At 41.7% G+C, this 19,752-nt stretch overlaps 1 protein-coding gene across 6 annotated transcripts in view; it reads left to right on the top strand.

Annotated features, from left to right (window-relative positions):
* Positions 1-11,511, top strand: part of LOC143111457 (glucose-6-phosphate exchanger SLC37A4-like) — an 82,678-nt gene extending 71,167 nt beyond the window's left edge. For 5 of the 6 annotated variants that reach the window (XM_076273698.1, XM_076273697.1, XM_076273699.1 and 2 more), the window contains 5 exons: positions 2,171-2,256; positions 2,354-2,467; positions 2,557-2,622; positions 7,940-8,078; positions 10,618-11,511. In XM_076273698.1, coding sequence (XP_076129813.1) covers positions 2,171-2,256; positions 2,354-2,467; positions 2,557-2,622; positions 7,940-8,078; positions 10,618-10,784 — 572 coding nt within the window. In that variant the 3' untranslated portion in view covers positions 10,785-11,511. Of the gene's footprint in view, positions 1-2,170; positions 2,257-2,353; positions 2,468-2,556; positions 2,623-2,772; positions 5,544-7,939; positions 8,079-10,617 lie in introns of those variants that run through there. The other variant, XM_076273700.1, reaches the window with a different exon arrangement.
* The last annotated feature ends 8,241 nt before the right edge of the window (positions 11,512-19,752 follow it).

Here is a 19,752-nt window from a genome sequence, read left to right as displayed (position 1 = left end):
AAGGAAGGACTGGTAGCATGCAAGCTCACGAAAGATTGATTTAAGAACGTTATCACAGTGTGTGGCTGTGGCGCAAAGCAGTGCGGGCGGAAGACAGCAACAATTGGCAGGGGAGGGTCATGTCTTTTTTAACAATTCTGTCGGAGGGTCATTGAACAATTTCTAGCAGGCAAGGGAGGGTCATGCAACTTTTGACTGAAGCACTCAAAATTCCTCCGGTGGCCCCTTCAATAAATAACGAACAGTCCCTAGATTGCTGCTGGGCTATATGTTTTGGTTCATGTCTGTTAACAACTCATTGCCGTCAAACGCGTAGCCTATCTCGCGGTTGCATCCATTACAAACAAACATGCAATGTGAACGTCTGGGATTGGGAAGAGCACTAAATGCTCTACTGAATAAGCACAAAGTCAAACCTTTAAATGAAAAACACTCTTTAATAATCAAAAAAATAAACCGCTAATGAAGTAAACTTGTGACCTTCAAAAATCGTTTATCGCCTGTAACTCTGTGATAACAGGACGTAACAGGAAGGCATTTGGCTGAGCAACGGAGGTTAATATGCTCTATATTTTGTCCAAATGATGTCTGTCTATCATCGTTGCACTCGGAGAAAACCAGAATGTTTAATTTGTCCTGCGTTTCTTTTACGGCTGCAAACGGGATTATCTCGCAGTTAACCAAATATTTCTTTATTAGGGCAGGGCAGGCATATTTCTGGCTATTAAATTATTTCTAAACCAGTCTGCTAAAGTCTGTAGTGAAGTCTGTGTAGGGTTTTCCAGGCTCCATTTCTTTTTACGAGACACCCTGCTCACTTGAGCCATCTACCGGTTGTTTGGGTTGTTGCAGCGTCTCACTGGGAAAATACAAATTAAAGTCGCGTGATACCGCGAGTGAAGCTGGCCAAGTAGAAGCACTGCCCACTGTATGTGGCCAGACACGACCGCCTGGTCGATCTGGTTGCAAAGGATTTGCAAAAGATAAACTATGGACATGACAGAAAGATTTACAAGCACAGCACGGTAAAACTTAACTGGTTCCATCATAACACATCTCACAATGACTATTTTAAAAAATGTTGTATGTATGTATGAAATCTGCATTTATCGTTGAGGTGGGCTGCTGTTTTGACCTGTATATGGACACTTGCTACTATTCCAAAATATTGAAATATCAACCATTGGTAGATCTCATTCACCAACTTAGATACAACTGTAAACTAGTAACCCTGGTATTTGGAAGTTTAGGCCATGTCCATAAGAATGTGGTCAGGGGGATGCAGTTAGGGGGGCTGCAAAAAAAGGAGGCAAAAATACTTGCAAAATTCTGCTCTGTTTCAGCCATTATGGGGAGCATGCAAATATGGAGACGGAGATGTTTTGTTTATACTGCTGAGTATTATAAATGGAAGGACCTGTAAAAGCATATGAGCCATGTATACCTGTCACCTTATTAACCCTTGTGTTATCCTCAAATCTTACCGACACTCATGATCCTTGGGGTCAATTTGACCCCAGCTAAATAAACCCTCAGAAAATGATTATAATTCATATTGTTACCCAGTTTTTTTGTGACAGGTACTTAACAAGAGTGTAATAACCACCATCAAAAGCCCTACAAAACAATCCCACCCCACTACACCCCTTTATGAACCTTGGAACCCTGGCTGGCAATATTGCCCATCCAGTGTCAGCAGCCCAAAGGCTTGCTGTTGCTTTCCCTTTTGACTTATACAGTCCTCCCAAAATGACTTATATGTAATATGTACTTGTGTATGTAATAATGATAATAACAATATGTTCCCATACTATTCAAATAATAATATCCATAATGTGTCAAATATTCATGTAGCCCATGTTTCATACAGCTGGGGTCAAACTGACCCCAAGGAACATCAATGTACAAAATATTTGTACAGGACATTGAAAACAAATTATTGTACCCTTCAATTGAGGAAAAGTCATAAAACATGAAGCAAAAAAAAAAAAGTGAACCATATATTTTATGATGTTAAACGTTGTTTGGGGTCAAATTGACCCCAAGGATAACATGAGGGTTAATGACTCTTCCCAGAGTATTTGGATCTTGTTTCCCTTGCTTGCCTTTCAGATCCGAATCACCCAAAGTAATTAAATTGCTTAATTGGTACTTTTACTTGTCTTTACAGGAAGTTCTTATATGAGTGCCCTGGAGGTGGGTGGATTTCTTGGCAGCCTTGCTGCTGGTTTTCTGTCTGACAGAGCTGTTGCCCGGGTTTGTAATTTGTGTACCATTCATGTACATTCATACATACAAATACATTGTCACAATGTGTGCCTTGCTGACACTTATTCTGTCAAATTGTCCACAGTATGGACTGAGTGTTCATGGTAGTCCCAGACATGGTCTTTTGCTCTCAATGATGACTGGGATGTATGTATCCATGTACCTCTTCCGAGTGACAATCACACCAGAGACCCCCAAAGTAAGGGCAAAGTTTACACTTTGGCTCTAATAATGCTGAAGGAAACAACTGATATTTCTTGTTACTCTTAACTGCTTATCTGATTTTAGGATGATGTTCTCTGGGTTGTGGCTCTTCATCCCATCTCTGTTCTCATCGGTCTTTCTGAAAAAGAGGTATCAGAACATCATAGTTCTTCTACTCTATAGTCTCTAATTTTGCAGGAACGAAAACAGCTAAAATCCCTTGGATCAGTTTTGACAATGTTTTAATCTGTTACTAAGGATGTTCTTTCCATCAGCACTGATTTCAGCTTTATCAAACAGGAAAATACACTACAAGTTAGAAAAGGAAAAGGAAAATATATGTAGCACGGAGTGACTCGTAGTCTGGGCTGTGGTGGTGGGCTGGCTGTCATACATCACTTTGATATTCTGGTCAAAGAATTCCCAGTAAATGTCTCATCACTGAATAACAATTCAGTTGATGGCCTGGTGGAACACTGGTGTTGCCCCTCTTACTACCCGGCGCTTGAGAAACGCTACAAAAAATCTGGCCTCACAGTCCACTATTTGGCATTTAAAGACCATGTCAAGAACTATAGAGAGGCCCTCAGCAGGCAAAAAGGTAAGTAGGTAAGTATAAGTATATATACTCTTTTGATCCCGTGAGGGAAATTTGGTACTACTCCACACTTATCCATAACCAACAAAATCATCCCAAAAGACTCTTTGATCCCCCCCAACCCTTTGACACTGCTGACCTCTGCTCCAGGTTCCTGGACTTCTTCCAGAACAAAGTGGACACTAGAGCTGTCAATCTTCCTCCACAATCCCTTTTGAATTTCATTCATTATTATTATTTTTTAATCAATTTATATTTTAATATTTAACCCTTAGAACCCTAAGCTGTTTTTAGGGCATTTTCAGTCAATGATTTATTCTGGTCATTGTAAGTGACACACACACACATATTATATATATTGTTTTTTTTTCAGCAGAGTCTAGGCCAGGGGTCTCCAACCTTTTTGGGAATGAGGGCTACCTGAAGACCCGAAATCATATGGAGGGCTACTCATTTAAAACAAACATACCCTCACCCCTTTTTTGCGAGGGTAGTCCTCCTAAATAATAGGCCTATGTGATTTTTACTTTTAAATGATCATTATTTGTGCAGGCCTATACGTCTTTATATATTAAGCAACTGTATTTTCAAATTTAATATCAATAACCTATGCAACACTACCAACATTTTTGTTCAGTTTGTTCATTTCAAAGTTTGCATGGGGAATCTAATCTATTTTTTTTTTTTTTTTTTTACAAAAAAACTTTCTTTTTGTGCAATTAATAATTTGGGTTACAATTTGTACCCAATTTATACCAACCCACCATTATGAATTCAGGGGATGTTTAAGTTCTGATTTCAGTGGACAATTCGGTTTTAACATTTCAATAGTAATCGCCCACACCACCCTAACATATGAAAACTCCTTTTAAAGTTATTGCACACCTGAAATGATCCATGATCTGACAAAAAAGGGTAATGCACAGTCCTGCTCAGTCATGCATGCTATAACATTTTTAGCGCTATTATACGGCAGTTGCCTACGGAGGAGAAAAGGCCTGTGAGCTAAAGCAATTGTTTTTCAGTCCTTGAACAATCATGCAAGAACCGTATTTGACGAACATGGAATGGCCACAGAACTTTTGCAAAGATATGCTTTCATTGGCTACACCAGACAAGCAAGTTTTTTCCCCCTTTACTGTCTATGCGTGCGAGCAGCGTGTGCGCTCCGCTTCCGTTGTTGTTTAAAGATTGAATGGGAAACGGATTTGAAGCCAAAGGCTAAATTTTAACGCAGCTACAATTTATAAGGTATCACCAATATCAATTTATTGTTACAGATGTATGGCTACATACATTCTTAAAATGGTTCTGGTCTAGACTTAAATATCTATTGAAAACTTCACAATGGAGCGTGTTTTTAGAGCGTGATCTGCAGGTGACCTGTTGGCTATTTTTTAGAAAGTGCGCTGGGGGCGCCTCATAGCCGTCCCGCGGGCTACCTGGTGCCCGCGGGCACCGTGTTGGAGACCACTGGTCTAGGCTATCCAGATCTGTTACTTAGTGTTACTTAGGAACGAGATATAACTTATTATGGACTGAGCGGTACGTTACGCTTGCTGCTGCCGCTTGCCGCTGGCATCAGGAGTGGTGATCTCTAGAGCCCGACCGATCTATCGGCGGGCCGATATTATCGGCCGATATTAGGCATTTTCCAAACTATCGGTATCGGCATTTATAATGGCCGATAAATGAATATTTTAAAAATAAAATAAAAACGGACGAAACACCCTTCAACCATGTCATGAGTGTTGGCGTTGTATAGTTTGTCCTCCAGAGGGCACTCTACACCGTCCCTGCTGGCAACACTCGTGTATAACGCGCCACACATCCTGCAACCTGCTGATCCAGCCAGAGTCGGGCAGAGAGAACCAGTTATCCACGAGTGAGATCATCAGTGAAGTGTGTTCATGGTGATTTGGTCACGAGACATAGGCCCTACATTGCTTGAAATAATACATTTTATTTATCAGAACTTTAACATATTTCGATGTTCCTCTGTTCCACTGTGACAATATTATTTAAAAATAAACAAGTTTGTTTTTTAAATGCATTATCATATTATTTTAGTCAATACTCATAAATAACTACAAATAACTAATGTTAGGGAAATCTGTTAATGTTTTGTTGCGCGTTTCTGAAAAAATATATATATATCGGCCGATATATCGGAATATCGGATTTTTAAATCAACAAATATTTGTATCGGTATCGGCCTTCAAAATCCTTTATCGGTCGGGCTCTAGTGATCTCAGTGGAAGCATCGCGTTCTGCCATTTTTAGATTGTGTATTAGACATGACAAAAGCATATCGTTTTCACATATTTGCTAAAGTTAGCAAACACTTAAAAAAAACTCCCCAAAAAAACACATTCAAATAGTAATTTCAAAATTCGATTAGTATTGATTTTTTTAATATTTGATTTATATTCAACTTCCGAAATTTGTTCCAACAGTCCTAGTGGACACCATCCATCAGCAGCTTCAGCTGTCTGGCATACCCTCCTCATCCATGCTACACCAGCAATATGTCTCCCAGCTACCTACCCTAGGGCCCTATGATTTCCGCGATGCGGAAAACGCGGACGGAATCACGGAATCTACACATGAAAACGAAATTCTCTTGGGAATTGCACAGAATTTTCAGATATTCTGTTGACACAATAAATAAACAGGCGTTTTTTCTACTTGCTTCACTTTTATTTCAGTTTACTTTAAAACAAAAAGCATATAAGAAGGTCTCTGCCTAAACCGTGACCAAAAGACATTAGTTAGACGCGTTGCGTAGCCTAGTAATTATATCTCGAATATTCATGTGCGTTGAGTTTGTTGATTGGTATGTGACAAAGAAAATCAGCGATCCTGACAACGGTGGCAAAGCACTAAACTGCTTGATTGCTAGATAACGGGGCTAAACAATACCACAATGACTACTATGAGTCTGAAAACAACTAGTTTGCAAGTTTGCAACACATAATTGACCTGACTCACAAATACACAGCGACCATAGAAATAAAATGGGCAACTTAAGAACAATGCTAAATCCACTGTGGGCAAATCCCCCCAGCCAAGACAATGACAAAATCACTAGATGCAAGACGTGAGTTTGTAGAAGATTGTTGACGTGTGCAGAAGCTGACATATCACTATGTCAGTTTCTTGAAACATTGCAAGCAGTCCAATTCTCAGATTCGAATGTCTGCAACCTCAAACGCGCAGACCCACCATTCAAAAAGTGCAATAGATTAGATGATTGCCATTGACTCATACACAGCACTGTAGGCTCGCATATCTGTCGAACCTAGTCTGATTAATTTCAAACTTGACAGATGTCTTGCTACGGGCATGACTAAGTGCAGTGCCAAGTTAGACGTTGTTTGGGAAAAGTAGCCTAATGCAAAGATATTGTTAAATATATCGGTAAAAGAAGCACAAGTTGGCTTTCTCTGCTCTACTGTAGCCACTCCTCCACTCACACAGCTCAGCGCAGGACCAGAGACAGGGTAAGCTAGAGTTTTGGCAGCACTGAATCAAGATGCAAGATGTTTGGATGATTATCATGTCCGACCTCAAGAATAAAGAATAGTGGCTATTCAAAATGATGTAAAATGATGTGCAATAAACTGATGCTTCAAATAGCCCAGGCTATACTTTGGACTTGAGACTTTGAACGACAATTCCGACTGCAAGGTCCCAAATTGAAATAAGCGATAGGTTAATGGTCTCGAATTAAACAACGTTTCAGAATGCCACACAGCTAGACAACGGGTTGCAGACAGACCGACATGTCTGCAAAGACTGTTTTTGAGTCACAATGTTGCAAATCTAATAAGATGATGCATCTTTCTACAAAATGGTTTGTCTTCTATAGCATTAAGTTATTCAATAGGCTAAACATATAACCTTACGTCAGAGCTTTAGGCTTATGTAATTTCGATCAGCTACAGACAACGAGTGTGATGTCACTTAGCTAGCAGAGATTGAGTCACATCGTTGCAAATTTCAAACGATTATGCATCATTCCACAATATGGTTTGTCTTCAATATCAGGAAGTTATTCAATAAGCTTAACAATAAACATATAGCCTTAACTCAAAATAGCTGTTAGACTTATGTCATTTTGAGCTGTAGAAATGTCACATGTAGCCATGCCTTAATTCTGCTTACTTTTTTATGTGTTAATTATGTAAGGGATAATGCCCGACGAGGTGTCCATTATCAGAAATAAATGGACGACGCGGATGGGTGAACCGTCTGACGCAAAGCGAAGTCCATTTATTTCTGATAATGGACGCATCGAAGGGCATTATCCCGTTTATACCATGGTCACTTACGAAATAAATAAATATGAAATCAATTATTAATACTAAATGAGTTTTAGAGCTAAAATCATTAGTTTTTTCAGCTGTTTACAGTTGATTCCATTGTTGCGAAGCCTGCCTCCAGGCTCAACCGTCGTCCTACTATCGTTGTTATAGGGGGGAAAATGGTGCTACCTAACTCAAGTTATCCTACGAGGGGCTAATGCAGCGAGGCGGCTACAAAGCTATGCTCTGGGGGCATCACTTAAACTGTGCCTTTGTGCCTCTTAACAGACTCAAATATGTCATTACAAGTGCTGTGCAACATGAACAGGGTCTGTAATTGTGAAGAAACAGTATAGATCCAGTGTTTATACAGGCAGTCACATACCTCTATTTGGATGGAGGACCAAAAATGACTATAGGATAAATAATTAAATGCTCACAAAACATTTGCTTGATGTTGATACATTTGACCACAATATAATTAATGTTTTCAGTTTTCACATGAGGTTGTATGTCATGGCCTTAGTGAATGCTAACCATTTAATTCATTTTGTTGATACAGATTTGGATACTTATCCTTGGAGCTGCCTTTGGATTTTCTTCTTATGGACCAATTGCCCTATTTGGAGTGATTGCAAGTGAATCTGCACCATCAAATTTCTGTGGAACTTCACATGCTATTGTTGCTTTGATGGCCAATGGTAGGTTATGTTGGATGTATGTTGGAGTGTACAGTTGGATCAGTTCACAGGTCAACGGACTGTGTCAGGGGCAGCCATGGCCTACTGGTTAGGGCTTCGGACTTGTAACCGGAGAGTTGCCGGTTCGAACCCTGACCAGTGGGAACAGCTAAAGTGCCTTTGAACAAGGCACCTAACCCCTCACTGCTCCCCGAGCGCTGCTTTAGCAGGCAGCTTACTGCATCGGGATTAGTGTGTGCTTCACCTCACTGTGTGTTCACTTTGTGCTGAGTGTGTTTCACTAATTCACGGATTGAGACCAAATTTCCCTTACGGGATCAAAAGAGTATATATACTTATAATTACTTATGTCTAATACTAGACTATTACACACCAGTAAAACATTTTCATGATGGCAAAATTACAAGTTAAGAAAAAAAATATTCATACCCCTGGCAAATATTGATTTAATGTTGATTTTCTCTTGACCAATGTGTTTGTTCTGACTGCATATGACACTGCCACTAAAGGTTGTAAGATAATGTGGAATGTGAAACATTAAAACAAAAAAAAAGAAAGCTTAAGTTTTCATCTTTTTTATAAAAATTGGCATGTTATTATTGTTATTATTTATACCCTTTTTAAATAATCAGTGGAAACATCTTTATTTGCATTTACAGCTCTCAAAATGGTTCTACCTACCAAGCCTCTCCATGTCGCCACAATGAATGTAGACCACACATTTTTCAGACAATGGAACCTGATGACCTTCTCAAAGTAAATGGTAACACTAAAACATGGGGCTACATTAAGATTTCTGGAGGAAAAGATCAGGCAGTCTGCCGAGAGACCTGCCCCAATAGGCGGCATTGGACCATTAAACCACACAATGATCCAAAACATACAGCCCAACAAGGCAAGAAATGGTTAACAGAGAACAATATCAACATTTTAGAGTGGCCCAGCCAGAGTCCAGACCTCAATCTGTCAAAAAAGTGAGCACAAGGACAGAGTGATGGCAAATAATCGTTTTGATAAAGAGAAAATCAACATTAAATCAATATTTCCCAGGGGTATGAATAATTTTGTTCTTAATTTACTAGGGATGTAACAATGCACCGTGAATCGGCTAGAAATCAATACAAATGTGTGAAGATTACAACTGGTTGAGATAAAAAAAAATGAATCGCAATGCAGATCTTGGTGGTAGTAGCAAATTTTCAAATGAGAGCTTTGAAGGTTGAAGTGGAAAAGGGTTCCATACAGGCTTGGAATTTCACCATTCTGGGGGCAAGGCCACTTGGCCTTCAGTTGGGCATATTTGGTGGGAGGCACAAAGGCCACATGTCAGGGCACCAAGGCCAAAGTTAACTATACAGTAGTAGGCTATAAAAATGATCAAAGTTGTATTTAGCCTATTCACTGCAGTAGACCTGCATCACTGTATGAAACATTACAAAAACATGAAACATGACATATTACATAGAACTGTAAATCATCTGATCATCTAATATTTGCAGATATCTAGGCTATATATAACATTTATTTTATATTTATGAAATCATGTATTGAACAATTTAAGCACAGCTCAGCTTTAAGAAACTCAAATAGCCTAGATGCATGCTTAGCATTTTGTGATCATTAAGGCTACTTTCACAAACTCTTAGTCAGCTGTCCTATGATTTACCAATATAGGCGATATTTGTAACATTTATTTTGTATTTGGCCCGTTAAGAAATCATGCGGAACAATTTAAACACATTGTAAAACGTAAAGCCCAAATTTGGAGACATGCATGCATGTCGAAATTTACTGCAAATTCAAAACTAGATTACTCTGGAACGGCTAACTGTACATGGGACTGCTTTACACTTTTGTGTTCGGTAAGGTCTGCTGTTTATTCTGATATATGGTTTGTCATGTGTTAAAAGAAGGGTTCGTGAAGTATTCCACCGAGATGAATGGGTAGGGAGATCATGGGACGCAAAACCTTCAGTAGAATGTATGATTAAATTGAATTATATTATTTACTTTTCTCGCGAACCGTTCAACACAGCAATTATCGGCTAACATCGTTTAAAAGCTGAGAAAAAGCTCTTTCATGTGATACTTGTGATGTCTGTGTGATGAATAGGCTACTTCGCGAGTAGTTCAACTGAGAAGAATGGGTGAATTTGGACGCACTTTCTTTTTTATTGCGCTGTCACTTTCTCCACTGCGTAAAAGACTAAATTAATTTGCCATGGCCGTCGTGGCCGCCGTGAAATTCCTACCCTGGTTCCATGTGAACGGCAGTTGAACATTGGTCAGTCGGTCCTAAGGGATAGGCAAATGCCGTTCCGCAAAAAGACGTTTGTTTAATTTGAAAAATGTGTTAAGATATGGCTAAGAGGGTCTAACCAACCTTACGGAATTATTTGGAAACATACTGTACTTAGCCAAGAATATTTTAGAAAACATAACAAGCCCTCAAAGACTATCATTCCTCTTCTCCACTGTCAGTTTTGTCTACACACAAAGGTGTTAATGAAGTGATTGTCTTTGTTTTTGTGCATTCCAGTTGGTGCATTCTTGGCTGGTCTTCCATTTAGCACCATTGCTAAACACTACAACTGGGACACGGCATTCTGGGTTGCAGAAATCACTTGTGCTGTAACAACGGTGTGCTTCTTCCTTGTTCGTAATATGCAGACAAAAATGGGACATATAGTCAAAAAACAGGATTAATGTTCAAATCGACAACCTTTATTACAACCCATGCGAAGTTTTCACACAACTTCCGTATTTTTGGCCAGAAATTGGAAATCTCACCAACATAATGCTTTAGTAAGGCAGTTTATATCCTCTATACTATACATAGTACATTATGTCTAAATTGACACGCTAATGATTTGTCATTCTAGTTAACAGTTCAGTAACAGTTAGCCTGATGCTTATGGAAAAATTCCTTGTGGAAAAATGTTTACCCTTTATTGATTTTTTTCGTTTTGGTTTTTGAGTTTTCCCTCCACGAGTCTTGTAACATCGGCAAATGTAATATTTAGTAAATCCGTTAGCGAAATTGTGTAGACTCTAGGGCTGTCAATCGATTAAAAAATGTAATTGAATAAATTACATACTCTGTGATTAATTAATTTAAATTAATCGCATATATAATTTTTGCTGTGAAAGTATTTTAAATATTTAAATTCAAATGAATCATTGAATAATCAGCATTAGTGACATTAAAGTTCAAAAACTCTGAAACTCTGAAATTATTATTTTCACTGTTTAAATAATGGCCATAATGAAATGCATGAATCTGGCATAGGCCTACTCTTCAAGTAAAATGCATTGTATAGACTGATGGGTGCTATCAAAGTAATTAAATTTGTCATACAAATTGATTGAGATATGTTTTTTTGATACAATGAAACATTTATTGATGTTGGTTTGAAAGAAGATACTGGAAAAAAGTTTGCTCAACATATTTTAAGAAAATAAAGTCCAATTTGAACACAATGTTTATTTTTATTCCTCTTTGTTCTTCTGAGAATCCTTATTGTGATATGCTGTTGAAAACACATATAAGCACAGCTATTTTAGAGGTGCCCTGTTACATAATGTAGGCAGCCCTTAGCAACGAGTCATAGGCAAAGACTTGTCGGCAGGATATCCTTAGGATTTTTATTCAGTCATTCAAACATTATTGGAGTATGTTGCTTTTCCAGGCTATGTTTTTGATTGTAACCCCTTGTCAGTCAATAGTGAAAGTAAATAACTAAGTGTAAAACTGTTTTGACGTTGCCTATGAGACCATGGTGAAGTTTCAGTTTAAATGAGTTCAAATAATAGGCAAGTGCAGATGCATGCAGGCTATACTCTGCTAGTCACACACACTTTAATAAACCAAGTAGTGGGATCCTGGTGTTGCATACACGGTATTGTGTGCAAGAAGATTGCTTCAAATGTGCTGACTGTCATTGGTTTAATGAATGTTACTCCCAAAATACATTCATGACTGATTAAGAAACGTAACAACCCTTTTGAATGATGCGCCCGGCCTCTGGCCAACTCATTACGCTGTCAAGATAGTGATTTTAGACTGGCTACATCCTGTCACAATTTAAGTCCAGCCACAGATTTTCTATAGGATTGAGGTCTGCGGGTGTCCCGCAGGCGGGACATTATTGACCCTTTGCTAAGTCCCACCCCCCCTTAGTTACTGTTGCTAGTCCGACAACCGGACAGGAGTTAGATTCTAGCTGTAGCTTGTCTGTAAAAGTTACATCCCAAGAGGCTCTTTTTTGAGAGCCACGGACCTGATTTCATTTGGAATCCGTCGAAAGACTCTAATGACATGGAAACACGTGCATAAAAAATCATATCTGGCTTTGTTGGGTGACAAACGGGAAGCGAGTGTGATTCACTGATATTAATATTAGCTGTGCTAGATAGACTTGCATGCATACTACAAGGGCACTGGGTCATGTTGTGTAAGGAACATGGTACTGCAAATAAACGGAAACATAGCCTACATTGCAGAGGTACTTCAACTTTATTAATTCATGGTGAATAAATGTTACATTACTGTAATATTTGATAATATTGTTATGACTTGTGTTAGTGTCACTCACCGGTTCCTGTAGTGGTCCAATACGTAACTCCCTGAAGTATGTGGATGTCAGTTGGATGCCGCGAAAGAATAAACCTGCATGAATTAAAGTCAGTCGACTATGGCCGTCACACCATCCAGTCCTTCATATGTTTTATCCACTCGCCTCTGGAACTCGTCTTGGGCAGACACGATTCCGAATGGCAGTCTGAGAAAACGATATCTGCCAAACACTGTGTTAAATGTGGTTAACATTGAAGATTCTGTGCTGTTTGATGGCCCAATAGCCTGACCTTGCATCTAACACAGCGTTTCTCAAACTATGGGCTGGGAATCGTCTAACTTACCTGAGGCTTGGCGACAGTTTCGACAGACGACGGAGCTAATGTTAAACAAGCCAAGAAACTGAAGACTTACTACGATAAGTACACAGAATATATCACACCTAAAGCCAACCCCATCTATGCAAGATATCGCTTCCATGAAAAGATGCAGGGAGAACGTGAGTCTTTTGAACAGTTCGTAACAGAGCTAAAGCCGTGGCCTACTGGTTAGCACCTCGGACCTGTAACCGGAGGCTTGCCGGTTCGAACCCCGACCAGTAGGCATGGCTGAAGTGCCCTTGAGCAAGGCACCTAACCCCTCACTGCTCCCGAGCGCCGCTGTTGATGCAGGCAGCTCACTGCGCCGGGATTAGTGTGTGCTTCACCTCACTGTGTGTTCACTGTGTGCTGTGTGTGTTTCACTAATTCACGGATTGGGATAAATGCAGAGACCAAATTTCCCTCACGGGATCAAAAGAGTATATACTTACTTACTTACTTTAAAGCTATTAGTGAAAGACTGTGGCTACCCAAATAGCGACGAAATGGTCAGAGACCGCATTGTGTTCGCCACCAACTCACCCCGTGTAAGGGAAAAGCTTCTTAGCCAGGGAGCTGAGCTAACTCTGGAGAGAGCCATAGACATAGCTCAGTCGCATGAATTAGCCCAGCAGCAGTTAAAGTCTATGGGCCAGAGCAGCAACACGCACGAAACAGTGCATGCAATTAAAAAGAAAGCTAACGCTAGCTACAGACGAGACGTAGCATCCAAGCCAACTAACGGTAACTTTAGCAAGAGGGACGGTTACGTTAGCAACGCCACTAAGGCATGTAGCTACTGTGGAGGGCTACACGGCGCTAAAGCCACCTGCCCAGCTAAAGTCAGACAGTGCATCAAATGCAAAAAATTGAATCATTTTGCAAAGGTATGCAAATCCAGCTCACAGGTACAGACAAAATTCTACCGCGGTACAGTACGTCGGTGAAAACCTAGAAGGCCCCGCCGAGGGAGCAGAGAGAGAACTCACCAGCATCACCATTGAGAACAATGGAAAGAGCAATGAGCAGACCTATGTAGAAGTGGGGATAGGCACACCTTCACAAAAAGTCAAGTTCAAACTGGACACTGGGGCACAGGCCAACACCATTCCCACCAACCTGTTTCAGGCGATGTTTAGAGATGTGCCACTGAAACCAGCAGCACACAGACTGACGGAGTATGGTGGAGGAGCACTGAGTGTAAGGGGCACATGCCAGCTCAGATACAGGCACAGAAACAAGTCACTAATGTTGGAGTTATGTGATCGACACAAACGCCCCACCAGTCATGGCAATGAAAACATGCTGTGACCTGAACTTGGTCAAGATAGTGATGGCTGTGAGTGAGGAGAAAGATGCTGCATCACAAAGCATAATGAACGAGTATTCAGATGTGTTCCAGGGGATAGGAGAGTTCCCAGGCGAGTGCACCTTCCGTGTCACACCGGACGCAACGCCAGTAGTCTGTCCGCCTTGCAGGATCCCCATCGCCCTGTGCAGCAAAATGAAGGACAAGCTCGACAGCATGGAGAAACAAAACATCATCTGTAACGTAACAGAACCCACAGAATGGGTAAATGCTCTCGTCGTAGTTGAGAAGCCGAAGACAGGAAAGCTCAGAATATGTCTAGACCCCAGAGCTCTCAACAAAGTAATCCAACGCCCTCATTACCCACTCCCTACACTGGAGGATGTAGGATTAGCATTTCCTCCTGATTGCAGAAACATTTGTTTTCTTTTTCTGTCAGTCCGCGGTTCCTTGATCAATTGCGCAGCAAATTATCACACGAAGCACCGGGCCTAATTTCACTCCACGGCTCCGCGGACCAGCAGTCTCCACGTTGCGGACCGGCACCGGCCCATAGTTTGAGAAACGCTGTGTTAGATGCAAGGTCAGGCTATTGGGCCATCAAACTGAGCACGGAATCTTCAATGTTAACCACATTTAACACAGTGTTTGGCAGATATCGTTTTCTCAGACTGCCATTCGGAATCGTGTCTGCCCAAGACGAGTTCCAGAGGCGAGTGGATAAAACATATGAAGGACTGGATGGTGTGATGGCCATAGTCGATGACATACTGGTCTTTGGCAAGACCAAGGAGGAACATGACCAGCGCCTCAGAGTGATGCTGAACCGCATGAGGGAGAGAGAGGTGAGGCTCAACCCCGACAAGTGCCGTACTTTGGACAAACACACACGCGATGGCATCAAACCAGACCCACACAAGGTGGAGGCAATCAGAGAGATGCAACCCCCACAGAGCAAAGCACAGCTGGAGACGGTCCTCAGCATGATCAACTACCTCTCCAGATTCTCTCCACATCTCTCACAGGTAAACTCACCTCTCAGGCAGCTTCTGAAACAGGACAGTGAGTTCACATGGGATGCAAACCATGACAAGGCGTTCCAAGAGATCTCATCACACAGCACCCAGGCCCAGTACTGTCATACCTTGACCCACAAAAAGAGCTACGACTCCAAGTCGACGCCTCAAAGAGTGGCCTAGGGGCTGTCATGCTACAGGATGGCAAACCAATTGCCTATGCATCTAAATCCTTAAACAGCACAGAAGAAAATTACGCGCAGACTGAGAAGGAGCTCTATGCTGTGGTCTTCGGCTGCAAGCGTTTTCATGAATACCTGTACGGGAGGAGAATGATTGTGGAATCAGACCACAAGCCCCTGGAGGCAATACTGAAGAAGCCACTGGCGGCAGCACCACCCCGGCTGCAACGGATGATCCTTCAGTTGCAAAAGTACGACATCCACATCCTGCACCGCCCCGGAAAGGAGATATCGGTAGCTGACACCAGACATCCCAAGTCTCCCGGAAGTTCCGGGAGTCTCCCGCATATTGATAACGGCTCCCTGATGCCCGGAAATTAGATAAAATCTCCCGGAATCTAGAGCGAGCGAGCAAGAGCGCGCACACGAGACCGAAACTTCAAATCGTGTGTGCATCTGAGTGTAGCGCGCACACGACGGGGATGGAGAGAGAGGTAGTGCGTGTGTGGCTGTTCAAGACAGAGAGCATCCTGATTGGCCTGTTTCATGATCAGTTCAGTAGGAACAGGAGCGTCATGGCAGAGGCAGAGTGCCCCCCAAAAAGGACCCATTTCACATCAGACTACACGAAAGTGTACCCTTGTCTCATAAGAGTTCAAAATAACAATAGTCTTGCATGCTGCACTGTTTGTAGGCTAACAGTGACTTTGGCGGGTTAAATGATTGCAAAAGACATGCTGAGGTGAGTTTAACAAGTGTCATTTCATCTGCATATTATTCCAGACTAGCCTACTGGCTATTTGCCAAAGCTCCATAAAGACCAAACTACCAAAATCTACATATTTTATTATCACAATTTCTAATAGGCCTTCCTTATTTGGTGTGCTGAGTAGAGACAATTAATTAACAAACATAGGCTATTCATCACTATTTCAGTATCTAAGAAGGCTAAAGTAATTTTTGATTGATATTTATTTTTTATTTTTTTTATTTACTTTTTTTTTTTGGGGGGGGGGGGTACCTCCCTGAAATGGCTTTTTGCAGGTTGGGATGTCTGTGACACGCTGTCATGTAAGTCGATCGAGCACCACACAGGGTCCTCAGCAACATGCCTGTGAGTGACACGAGGCTCACAGAAATCAAGCAAGAAACAGCACAAGATACACAGCTCGCCACACTAAGAAAAGCCACACTCACCGGCTGGCCAGACACAAAGAGGCAGTGCCCGCCCAGCATCCAGGAATCCTGGAACCGCAGAGATGAAATCTCACAGATGGATGGCATCTTGTTTACAGGTGAGAGAATCATTGTCCCCCAAAAGCTCCGGGAGGGCATGATACAACGCATACATGCCAGCCACCTCTGCATAGAAAAGAGCAAATACCGGGCAAAAGACCTACTCTTCTGGCCTGGCATGGGAAAGCAGATCGAGGAGGCTGTGGCAGCCTGCAACATATGCCAAAAGCGCCACAATGCAAACCCCAAAGAACCAATGATGTCACACGCCATACCTGAGCGGCCATGGCACAGGACTTTATCGTCATAGTGGACTATTACTCAAGGTTCTTTGAGCTGGAGAAGCTCTCCAGTTGCACCTCATCAGCTGTCATCATGAAAATGAAAGGAGCAATGGCTCGACACGGCATCCCTGAGTCTATCATCAGCGTCCGTGCTACAGCTCTGGTGAGTTTCGCCTCTATGCACAGACATGGGGTTTTCACTTACACCACCACAAGCCCGCACTACCCACAGAGCAACGGTTTGGCTGAAAGAACCGTTCAGACAGCCAAACGCATCCTGGACAAAGCCAAAGCAGGAAACACTGACCCATACCTGAGCCTACTGGAGTATCGCAACACGCCAGTAGACAACCTGAAATTACCTGCACAGCTACTGATGAGTCGGAGGCTCACCATGTAATGAGTCCTACCAGCTACTGCAAACCACCTGCAGCCACAAATCGCCAGTCAACAGGCTGTTCACAAGAGGAGACAGGTATGTCAACGTCAGCAGGCGTACTATAACAGAACTGCCAAACCCCTGCCCCAGCTGCCCACAGGCACACCAATCCGTTTCCGGCAGGAGGATGGATCATGGAGACCTGCGACGGTGATGCACCCTGCACACACAGACAGGAGCTACCACATCCAAACCGGAGAGGGCCAAACCTACGGACGCAACCGTCGGCACCTGCGCGTAAGCCAGGAGAACATCAACACTCCCACCACACAGCAGACGCAGGAGAACATTAACACTCCCACCACACAGCAGACGCAGGAGAACATTAACACTCCCACCACACAGCAGGCGGCCTGTCAGCAAGAGCCTGCTGAACCTCCAGACAGAGACAATCAGCCTGGTCACACCACACGATCAGGTCGCACTACCAAACCAAGAAAAGTTCTTGAATTGTGAATGATTGTAAAGGGTGTAGGCGGATCGCTGCCCTAAAAAAAAAAAAAAAAGAACTTGTTGCTGCAATGTTTGCAAAAAGAGAGAGAGAGAAAAAAGTGATGTTCACACTTACCTGTTTACACTAACCTGCGTTGTTCTTGCAGCTACCTCTTGAAATGTGATGAATGATTATAGTTACCTTGTTGCACTTACCCTGTGATGATCCTTGAAATATGATGAATGATTATAGTTACCTTGTTGTACCTACAGTACCTGCACCTACCGGGATGAAAAGAATGTAGAAACAAAAAACAAAACACTTACAGTATATGTCATGTTGTGACATTTATTGAAATGAAATTTATTGAACTGCTGTAGCACTTACCTTTTAGTACCATGTGAATGTAATAGATGATATTTACAGTCCAGAGCTATATTTTATACTATTATAAAGCCTTGATGAGTTATTGTGTATTATCTGCCTAAAAACTATCATTCTACCCTTTCCCACTCTCTGACAGTTCATCACACAGTCAGTAGGATGTCCAGTTCACATTGGGAGGGGTTTCGGTATCAAAAGTGGAGCGCATGGTGTAACAAGGTGTTCCTAGGTCTTTTAATCAGTCATATGGGTGTGTTTGGGGCGTAACATAATTTTAAACCAATGAGAATGACATCTGTCATTCCCTCTAACGGCGCAAAGCGCGATATGTCAAATAAATGCATCGGTATTTTGGCATTCAACGGCGCATTTGAAGGAGGCTGCTTGCGAGACCGTATGAAATAGTCATTCTTAAACCATGCTTTACTAAAACCTAGCATAGCCTTCACGCATTTGCACTCGTCTATTATTTGAACTCATTGGCAAAGTGAAACTAACTTCACCAAGGAGTCAATCAACGACAAGACAGTTATATGCAGTTACTTTCACAATGGGTTACCACCGAAAACATAGGCTGGAAAAAGCAACATTTACCCTAATGTTGCTCAAATGACTGAATAAAACAAAATTTATCCTGCAGAGGAGTTGCTTATATCTCGTGACAGTGCGTCTTCAGCTGTGCTCCATACATGTCTCTCGCCTCTCCCCCTAATCACTTTTAACCGTCATTACCAATTTGCAAATGATGGTGAATAACTACTCATCATGAGATGTACACTATTTCGTAATATCTTTATTCTAATTATGTTTCCCATTGTAATCGTGCAATTTGTAAGGCTTTGCATGGATGTGCGCTGGTGTGCGTTCATGAATGATAGAAGGATGGTACGTGCACCTGCCAATATGACTGTTGACATGCGCTCTTAAAATAGCATATGAACAACTCGCCATTGACTTCTGACCAGGTTTAGGTGGTGTATGATAGCGATTTTTAAATGTTGTTTTATTCAGTCATTTGAGCAACATTAGGGTAAGTGTTGCTTTTTCCAGCCTATGTTTTCGATGGTAACCCATTGTCAGTCAATAGTGAAAGTAACTGCATATAATCCTTGGTGAAGTTAGTTTCACTTTGCCAATGAGTTCAAATAATAGACGAGTGCAAATGCGTGAAGGCTATGCTAGGTTTTAGTAAAGCATGGTTTAAGAATGACTATTCCATACGGTCTCGCAAGCAGCCTCCTTCAAATGCGCCGTTGAATGCCAAAATACCGATGCATTTATTTGACATATCGCGCATTGCGCCGTTAAAGGGAATGACAGATGTCATTCTCATTGGTTTAAAATGATGTTACGCCCCAAACACACCCATATGACTGATTAAAAGACCTAGGAACACCTTGTTACGCCATGCGCTCCACTTTTGAGAACGAAACCCCTCCCAATGTGAACTGGACAT

This window comes from Alosa pseudoharengus, unplaced genomic scaffold, assembly GCF_046254945.1.
Source record: "Alosa pseudoharengus isolate Yale_2024_CS ecotype anadromous, Long Island Sound unplaced genomic scaffold, YU_APseudo_1.1 YU_APseudo_1.1_scf_8, whole genome shotgun sequence".
Taxonomy (NCBI): Eukaryota; Metazoa; Chordata; class Actinopteri; order Clupeiformes; family Clupeidae; genus Alosa; species Alosa pseudoharengus.
Note: the sequence above shows the minus strand (reverse complement) of the source record. Positions and strands in the feature narration are given on the sequence as shown.